Source organism: Gadus macrocephalus, chromosome 7, assembly GCF_031168955.1.
Source record: "Gadus macrocephalus chromosome 7, ASM3116895v1".
Lineage (NCBI taxonomy): Eukaryota > Metazoa > Chordata > Actinopteri > Gadiformes > Gadidae > Gadus > Gadus macrocephalus.
The window spans coordinates 8,195,413-8,205,271 of NC_082388.1; the positions used below are offsets into that span (position 1 = coordinate 8,195,413).

Genomic DNA, 9,859 nt, shown 5'->3' on the forward strand with positions numbered 1-9,859 from the left:
ATTCGGCCTGAATTTCTGGCAACCTGATCAAGGACGAAAGAACCCGATTGCCTGATTGGGCGGGAAATCCATTCCAATCTGGCAACACTGGTCTCTGCCTCTGCGGCACCGCGGTGGTTACCTCCAACGCACCCCCCTCTGGCGCCCCCCATTGGACAGATATGGCTGTTACTCTATGCATAGATAAAATAATTCAGGGATCTATCTGCTATGTCAGTGCGAGGAAATAGCTCATATAAAATGGTGGAGCTGAGCTTCCACTACCTTCTCTGCAGTGGCAAAGTAATCGAAGTAGCCACTGCCCTGTGACTGACCGCTAACATCTAATTAATTGTTTTGATTAATCATTTAAATATCCTGTCTATCATAAGTATGGCTGCTGATAAGTTGCATATAAAAGTCCATGACACATTTCTTTCAGTAAAATTCACCTTTAATTAAATATAAAAGTCTGATTTAATTTAATTTGAATGTATTTGCATAGAATAAAAAAAGGAAAGTCCTACATCCAAATGCTGGTTTGTAAAAGTAGATACTTGTATAGTAGGCCTACCACCCTCTGGAAAAATACAATTCTATTACATTTGTGAGTGTTACCCACATGCTCAGGACATTTTATACCATTAGTCTGGATGACAACAAAATGTTATGAAAGTATAAATTACAGCAAGAGACTAACTGGATTGTACATAGGCCATCTGAATGGCACTACTTCTGAACAAAATGAAGAATAACTGAATCAATATAAAGAGCATGTTTGCTTATCAAAGAAATCTGTACAATGTTCATATGTATAGTCATATAATCAAACTACATCAAAACAACCAAAAACATCATCATTTTTCCAGAGTTATAATGCAGAATCCAGTGACGTAATGCATAAACAGTGATTTCAGCAGGACCTTTATTATCTCATCAGAGGGACGGCCAACCCGGAGCTCTGTTCAGTGCAGGCCTTCTTCAGGGGTGGGGCGCCAGATGAGTCCTCCTCATCCTTTTGCGGAAAATAAACAAGAACCGTAGGGGTCCCGTTGTATCATCACAACAATCTTGAACCTGAGCTATTCCACATCATGTAGGTAGGGGGTTCAGGCTAAACATAGGACAACTTAGCCAAAGGCAGGCTGTTAGCCCATCATTTGAGAATGTTGGGTAATTTCAAATAGCTGCTACGACATTAGAAAGTAGTGTAACAGTAGTATTGTACCAATGTAGTTGGGACAATACGTAAATGTATGTGTTATTTTTTTTACCTGTGCTGCGACAGGCAACAGCTCTTCTTTGATTAATGTTGGAGGTTCATCGGCAAGTTCACAAGCCAGCGACGAGTCTGAAAATATAAACGTGGAATTATAGGGTGCTGTCATTTTCTTCAGCACAAGAGGTGTGATCAATGGGCCTATGTCAAATGACTCTGTACTAGGGGTGTAACGATTCATGCGATGCATCGATTAATCGATTGTCAGTCCTACCGATTCAACTAAATCGATCTGCTAAAATAAATAAATAGAATGAATCGCTTTGGCTTCACCAATAATCGATATAAATGCTTTAAATCGTATGAATCGATTATGATTAATGTTTTAAGACTTGGTTTACACGTTTATTTTGTGAAATGCAGCTCGGTAATCCGTAACTCTGTCATCAGCTAGTCAGCTAATTTTTTTTACCTTTCAGAAGAATACAGAGAGTCTCACTCACATTACTGCATGTTTATTTCACGGATATAGAATTTTGGTTCAAAGTTACTGAATCGAATCGTGGTTTACAGAATCGAATCGTTCCAAAAAAAAATAAAATCTCCTTGAATCGAATCGCCAATTACTGAATCATTAATCGAATCGAATCGTCTGAAGCCAAAGATTCACACCCCTACTCTGTACGCAATTGGCTGCTTGCCGTCGCTTCCCTGTCGGCATTGTGTTAAACCAGCCAATAGCGCGCCTGGGGGAAAAGCCCCCCGCAAAAACGCATCGGAAGAAAGAAATGTATTGCCCTTCTCCAGACCCTTCTGCAGGGCGAACTCGAACCGCCGGCAGAGTGGGCGGGGCTACTAGTTATTTAGTGCATAACAACCCCCTTGATATGCATGTTATATGCAACGGGTGACGGCCTCACCCTCCGAGGCCTCGTGGCCGAGCATCGGGGGCTGGGAGCTGTCAGCGTGGAAGTCTCCTGTGTTGGCGGGGCTGAGGGGCTCGCTGGGCAGGGGGCTGACCGAGTTACTGCTGTGGTCCACCTTGGGCTGGTAGGCGTCCGACAGAGAGCTCTGGTTACTGGTCTCATCTGCAGAGGGGGAGGCCGGTCATGAGTTTCCCTAGGGTTTCCGTAACTCCTTGTGAATCGTAAATGGATTACGGTATACTTCAGCATACACAAGGTAGGTCTAAAATATGACTTCCATTGATCGATGGCATGACAAGAATAATTACATAGTGAATAAATAACTGGAATAACAATGAGTGATTTCCTTTAGACCACCATGTAGAGCAGCTCACTACCATAGGGAACAGAGAATTAGGAAGTAAAGAGAAATCCCATGAAAAGAACCATCAGGCCTACCTTGGAAATCAAGTAGAGCTGGGTTGGTGTTCTCCGACTCCGGGCCGTCGGCGTAGCGGTCCCGGACCGCTCGGCCCAGGACGCTCTTGTCCTTCTGCTTTTAGGGCAAGGAGAGCAGATAATGCAACAAGGTCATCGTCTTAAGAGCTAAGAGTTACTGACAAAATTAAGGGATTGATTGATGCTACCTCTTTAGTGTCCACAACAGGAACCCATTTAAAGATCTTCAGAGACGTATCGCCAACGGTGACCCACTTTTTCTCCCTGGAACAAAACAAAACTCTGATTGCACTTACCTAGTTTAATCCAAATATTAAAATAATTGTAATATACATAAAAACATACACACTTTTGTATCCTAACCAGGGGAGCATCTTCAAGATAATGAGTCTCCAAAATACATTAACGTCATTATCATGTTCTTTAAATGCAGTGCTGAAATATATTCCTCAGTTGAAGGCCTCCACCATACACTTAAATTAACACAGTTATTATATTATGTTTGGATACACTTAGGGGCATATGTTGGTCTAAAATGCTGAGTTGGCCTGTAAGCCAGCCTGACTGGCTAGATCATTTTGAATTCAATCGATTAGATTCAATGGATTTAACAATGGTTAGCTAAAGCAGTTAACATTCAAGGTTCAAATATTTCAATTAAGTAACAAACACGAGTCATATAGTTGTCTATGATTGATGATTCACATTTATATCAAAAACGAAATGGTTATTTGCATTTGTTCCATTTCCTTTATTATAACTTAGCTAATCATTCAATGGCTCTCATTAAGATCCCTAACGTATTAGTCAGGACCAGCAGACAAGACGCACGACTATACTGGTGAAGAAAGAAGGCCTGGATCATTGATAAATACTTTAAAATCTACAAAGAGTTTTTCCGCTTCAGCAGTGTTGAGCACACACAGCTTCCGGTAGCACCTTTCCACCCCACCTTCTACACATCCGGACAAAACGCGACTGCGGTCTATGGACCGCTTTACACTGGGCGAAGGCGGATGGCGGGTTCGTTCCCTCAGTTTTCATTGGACTTGAACAAGTTTTGTCTATCGGAATCAAGGCCGTTGCGTTGGCACATGATCAAAGTTGGGAAACGATTGTCTTCCGTTGCTCCTTAGATGTTGAGATATCCATGCAGGATTAACTAAAGTAATGAAGTGCTATAACGTTAACCCTGCTAATATAACATTTCCCATTGGTTGTGTAACGCGCCCATCACTGTCATTCTGCTACTTTGGCCAGGATATCCTTCTGAAAATGGAGTTGCACCTACCATCTTCGTACTCTTTCAATTGCGGCCATCACCTTTTTGAAATCATCTTTAGCACGGCTTCGGGTCTCCGCTCGTACAGAGCGTCCAGACATGTTGAAGGATAGATTTGTGTACAAGCTTACTCCTACACGCAAACGCGTCTTTGACTTCAGCTGTTCCAACTCCAAATCTCGCGAGAGATTCCTACTCGCATTAAGTACAATGCAACTCAGTTTTCGCTTGCATTTACAAAAAGTCACCAGGTGAGGTCTCATAACGCATGGCAGATAACGTCTGTAGGGTGGCGTCCGCCTTAACATTTTCTCTTTGACTGACATTACGTTTCTTTGGGTCTGGCAGGGATATTAGCCTAAATAGAACTGAATAAAGCTTTCATAAAAACAACTTTATTAAAACTTCACACAAATGGCTTTCGGTCAAATGCAGGCCATTTAGCAAAAGGTGTGGCGTTCAGCCAGAGATTTGTGTTGTTGAGTGAACATGTGGGACAATAGAGAAACGAGGATCATTTCATTAGTCCGTTGGAGTCCCCAACACGGTGTCTAGAGCACTTTGAGCGTCTTTGATCTGCTGCTGCAGTCTCTGCTTCATGGCCTCGTTCTGAGCTTTCCTCAGCATCTCCTGCATGTCCTTGATGGCGGCCCGGTAGCCCGGCGCGTTGTGGAACACCCGGATGGCCTTGTCCCCGCTGCACACCAAGAAGCGGCCGTTGATGTCGAAGCGCAGCCCCGTGATCCCCCCGCTGTGCACGCCCCGGAGCTCCTCCTCCCGCTGGCCGCTGGTGGCGTCGAACATGGCGACGTCACAGCCGCTGCTGATGGCCACCACGCGGCCGTCGGGCGACAGCGCCGCCAGGCTGCCCTCCGAGGAGCCGCAGCTGACGGTCCGCAGCAGGTAGGGGTCCTGCTGCTTCTTGTACTCGACGTCCGTGTTCCACAGCTTCCACGTGCCGTCTCTGGACACGCTCACCATCCTGGGTCAGACACATGGGCCCCTTTTAGTCGTACCGCAAGTGAATCCCACCTCGCCACAGGGCATGATTGACGTTTACAAATAAAAACACAAAAAAGGATACATAAAGGATAAAAAGCACGACAAAAACACGATGGTAGTAGCGGCAGGAACCGGACTGTGACTGGGCAGAGTGTGGACGATCAGGTGCATCTTAAAGGTGCAAGATTCTACTTATTGTGCAAATGATGCACTTGTATATGGTATCAAATACAATTAACCTTTATTGCACTTTGCTCTAGGTCATCTCTAGATTGGGCCTGGTGGAGGAAAGGGCTCCTCATAGCGAGGGATGTCAGGATGCAGAAAGATGGATTTCCTTCCTCATGTCTTGTTAAAATGATCTAAAAAGATTAATTTACCAGCCAGCCTCACCCAAGTTGGAGAACATTGTTGCATGGCCACCCGTGGGCTACTAGGCAGTGAAATACGCTGTGAGAAGAGGGAGGGAGGGAGGGAGGGAGGGAGGGTTAGGCCTTACCTGGTGGAGTCGTTGTTAAAGGCGAAGCAGTGAACACCTGCAGAGTGGCCCTTCAGGTCGAAGGCGCGCGTCACCTCTCTAAACTCCCCGCTCTTCCCAAAGCACACCTCCCACACCTTCACGTCCGGGGTGAAGCCACAGGACGCAACAAACCTGTTGACGTCAGTTCAAAGAGACACTTCTCATTGGTTGTTCACTCTTACTGTTCATATCCTGTTTTCTGACATGCATTAGGACAACGCAATAAAATTGAATGTGAAATCAAAGTTGCACTTGGGAAGAGCACTGGCCGTACCTTCCACAAGGGGAGATTGCAGCGTACGAGTTGTTGATCTGGTTAGTGCTGATAGAGGCCAGAATCTCCCCTTTCAAGTCCCATATGTGGATGCTGGTGTCTGAGGAGGCACTCATGATGAACTTCCCTGAGGAAGAAGCACATTGCAAAGCGTCCATTAGGTGACTTTGGTACATAACACTGGTAGAACAGATGTATTCACAGCTGCTTTCTCAAATGAACAGTTAATACATGATAAAGCCTCTAAAAAGGTTTCTTAAGGTTTTTTACTTTGTCACAAGATGGGGGTAGCTATATTTCTTACACCAGTATTTATAACTTATAATGTTATTCATGGCTATATGTATGGACAATTTTTATTGATAAATAAAAGTTGTACTTGCTTATATATGCACAGACACCAATAAACTGTTTAAAGTGTAATACCTGTCTCTGCAATGCCGATATTGAGAATGCTGGCCTTGTGTTTCTGTGGAAAGTCCTCAGGAGCGGCTTTGAAAGTGAAGGTGCCATCTTCCTTCTTGATCATCTTGAATATACGGATGGTATCTGCATTGGATAGCCATGTGATGAAGGCCCTACATGAAAAAAAAAAAATCCTATTGTAGTGTCTATTCTGCTGTGAATAACAGGGTGTTTAAAGGTGTTTGTATAACCCGAGCCGCTCTGCCATTGGCTGGCGTTCCCAGTTAATGAAAGAAAGATTTAACGGATGCGTCCAATGGCAAAGATGTCAACCAAAATAAATAAACCATAAATGTAATTGATCTTAAGGTTTGTTTTATATTCTTGCAGCAATTCCATGAGAAATGTTGTGCGATGCAGGGAAAACATCTGAATCGTCTCTCGGCTATTTCCCGATTGCACAGGGTGGGAACACGGGACAAGTAACGTTTTGTGACTGGTCAGTCTCGTGGTAGAGCCATTGGTCGGGTACGGAGAGATGACATCATTTACCAAAATAATCTTCCGCAGTTGGCCTCTAGAGCCAGAGTACGACAAAATGCTCAAGACAGTGAATCGATATATTGACCAAAACATATTTTATGATGATACCAAGATGGCTCCCATTAACCAGGTGAGAATCCAATCATGGGTTTAGGTTATCTAGGACTTTAAATCTCTAAACATACACTTATCAATCAGCCCACAGACCAGTGAGCTCCTCAAACTACAAATACAGAAACAATAACAACCACAACAACAGATGTTTTATGATGAAAAGAGACCTGAGCCGGAAGGCAAAGCTCTCGATCTACCGGTCGATCATCGGTCCTCCCCTCACCTATGGTCATGAAGGATGTGTGATGGCCGAAAGGACGAGATCGCGGGCACAAGCGGCCGAGATGGGCTTTCTCAGGAGGGTGGATGGTGTCTCCCTTAGGGATAGGGTGAGAAGCTCAGCCATCCGTGAGGAGCTCTGAGTAGAGCCACTGCTCCTCTGCTTACAAAAGGAGTCAGCTGAGGTGGTTCCTCTGGTAAGGATGCACCCTGGGCGCCTCCATAGGGAGGGGTTCCAGGCACGTCCAGCGGGGGAGGAGGCCTCGGTGAAGACGCAGGATTAAAGGTGGAGAGATTATATCTCAACACCGCCCTGGGAACGCCTCGGGATCCCCCCCGTAAGAGCTGGTCATTGTGGCCCAGGAAAGGGAAGTCTCTGGGGTCCCCTGCTAGAGCTGCTGCCCCCGCGACCCGACCCCGGATAAGCGGTTGAAGATGAAATGAGATGATGACCAGGTGATTTGTTGGTGTAAAGGCTACCTTGAGTCGGGACTGAAGCTGACCAAGGTGGCGGTGTCCAGGTCCACGTTGGCCCGGAGACACTTGTGTTCCCGGTCCATGAAGTCCTTCACGCTCCATATCCGGACGGTGCGGTCATCAGCACAGGAGGCAAGGTACTTCCCATTGCTGCTGAAGTCAATGGACGTGACGTTTCCACTGTGGCTCTAGTGTACCAACAGAACACAATACAGACTGTCAGATACGGCTTTCTTTCAATGCATGAAAAAATGCTGTTGGCTAATTGATGATTAGAAAACCCTTGTTCGATTATGTTAGCACAGCTGGAAAATGTTGAATAAATATGTGAGTTTCATGGAAAACATGAAATTGTCTGGGTGATCCCAACCTTTGAACGGTAGTGGAAGCTCCCTAAAAAACTATTGCAGGTCGTCTTTGTGATCGGTAACCGGAAGTAAATGTGCGGTGTGATGCATTTATCAACGACTTGGAGTGCATAATGAGTGTTTCTAACACAGACTCTGGGCTAAAGCGTGGTGTTCACACAGGTTTACCTTCAGGGTGGAGGCCACCAGCGGGTGGCTGAAGCTGTGCTGAGCTTTGTCCTTCCGGGTGCGCTGCTTGTCCGGCTTGGGTTTCTTGGTGGTCAGGGGCTTGTGATTCTCTTGGGCTGTAAACAGAGGAACCTCTTGTTACTACAGGGCTAGCAACTAGCAGCTCATCTTCTGTTGTTTTGTTGCTGCTGGGCTCCACATAGAAGGAATCTGACCTCTTATTTTGTAATGTAAAGGCATTCTGTCAGTATACGATGAGCAATTCTACAGCAGGTATCTGTGTAGACTACTTCAACGTAGAACTCGCAGTATTTGGGTATTGTATTGCATTCGGTGTGTATTCACCGAGTAGACACTACACAATTGAAACTACATATATCAATAGAGCTATGCAAAACATATATTTATCTTAATGTTTCGCATTAGGTGATTAAGATTAGCGTTTCAATCCTAAACTAAAAGGGTTGGAGTAATGTTGCTAATACCGAAAATAACTTTATGCATTAGAGGTGGTTAGGTTTAGGGTTTGTGTTAGGGTTAGTGGTTGGTTAAATTCGCTCTGGTCCCGGAGGCAGAGTAAGAAACCAGGGTCCTAACAAACCAGGGTCTTATAGACCAGGGTCCTATAGACCAGGGTCCTAACAAACCAGGGTCCTATAGACCAGGGTCACCACCAGGGTCCTATGGACCAGGGACCTATAGACCAGGGTCACCACCAGGGTCCTATAGACCAGGGTCCTAACAAACCAGGGACCTATAGACCAGGGTCACCACCAGGGTCCTATAGACCAGGGTCCCAACAAACCAGGGTCCCAACAAACCAGGGTCCTAGAGACCAGGGTCACCAGGGTCTTAGAAAACACGGTCCAAGAGACCATGCTCCAGGAATACAGGGTCCTAGAGATCAGGGTCCTATAAACCAGGGTCCTAGAGATCAGGGTCCTATAAACCAGGGTCCAAGAGACCGTGCTCCAGGAATACAGGGTCCTAGAGACGAGGCACCTATAAATCAGGGTCCTAGATATGCGGCGAGTGAGGTCCTGAAGCCGCCGCCTCCTCTACTGCAGAAACACACTATGAACTACATGGCGATTAGTGTGTTGAAGAATTGCATTGGTTCAGGCTAAGTGTTGCCTTGGTTGATAAATCAGGTGGTCGAAGGACTGTTACCACATATATCGGGGTAAGCACCGACCATAAAAGATAGTTAGGGTGACGTGTAGCCTTAGCAGACTCACATGGTGACTACCAAGACAGCTAGTGACTGTGAGCATGAATGACATCTGAAATATACATGCTAGAAATATTCTAACCATTTTATAGATAAATTCTTTATTTGTGCGACTTGCAAAGCTGGATTTCCTTGTTAAGATCCCTGTTTCTTAAACACCAGCCCATGTGGAGGCCTTTTCATTATTAATAGTCAGAGGAATAGCTAGCCCCTTGGAGCTAGCTGACAGAGTTCTTACCCACTGATTCTGCTGTCTGCTCTGGTTCGTCTGTTTCCACGTTCTGTTTTCTGACTGCAATCGCGACAAGAAGAATTAAGGCACCTAGTAACAATGTTAAGGCAACGAGAGCTGCTAACTCCATCTTCGTAGTTTCTGCCACGTAGTTGCAAGAGGTTACAAGAAGTAGTTGTAATCAATGAAGTGGACAGTGGTCACAGTGCGCATGCACCAACTCAGAGACGGGAAGAATATGGGTTACATGTTGAGTTCAGGTTACGAGTAGACTTGGGTGCCACTCAAACATTTCATAAGAAATATAAAATGCACACTATTCAGTCAACTATTTTTTCATGAGTAGGTCTGATCTTTAAAAACGTATATACATTTAAATACTTATTTATCCTGTTCTGAAGGCACACATTACTCATCTAAGCTGAAGTTTGCAGTTATTTGTATTTTATTCATTGCAATCCT

At 45.1% G+C, this 9,859-nt stretch overlaps 2 protein-coding genes across 3 annotated transcripts; both read right to left on the minus strand.

Moving 5' to 3' along the window:
• Positions 1-411: 411 nt before the first annotated feature.
• bcl7ba (BAF chromatin remodeling complex subunit BCL7B a) lies at positions 412-3,987 on the minus strand. Of its 2 annotated transcripts, none has more exons than XM_060056381.1 (6): positions 3,854-3,987; positions 2,751-2,826; positions 2,563-2,656; positions 2,119-2,286; positions 1,254-1,330; positions 412-994 (listed from the first exon to the last, which is right to left on the minus strand). In XM_060056381.1, the coding sequence occupies exons 1-6, from the start codon at positions 3,943-3,945 to the stop codon at positions 908-910; spliced, it is 594 nt and encodes a 197-aa protein (XP_059912364.1). In that variant the 5' UTR covers positions 3,946-3,987; the 3' UTR covers positions 412-907. The 2 variants fall into 2 exon arrangements, with proteins under 2 accessions (XP_059912364.1, XP_059912363.1); XM_060056380.1 differs by having other exon boundaries at positions 2,563-2,659.
• tbl2 (transducin beta like 2) lies at positions 3,850-9,671 on the minus strand. Its single transcript, XM_060056379.1, has 7 exons — positions 9,404-9,671; positions 7,935-8,050; positions 7,402-7,586; positions 6,067-6,218; positions 5,641-5,767; positions 5,346-5,498; positions 3,850-4,826 (listed from the first exon to the last, which is right to left on the minus strand). The coding sequence occupies exons 1-7, from the start codon at positions 9,525-9,527 to the stop codon at positions 4,367-4,369; spliced, it is 1,317 nt and encodes a 438-aa protein (XP_059912362.1). The 5' UTR covers positions 9,528-9,671; the 3' UTR covers positions 3,850-4,366.
• Positions 9,672-9,859: the final 188 nt, after the last annotated feature.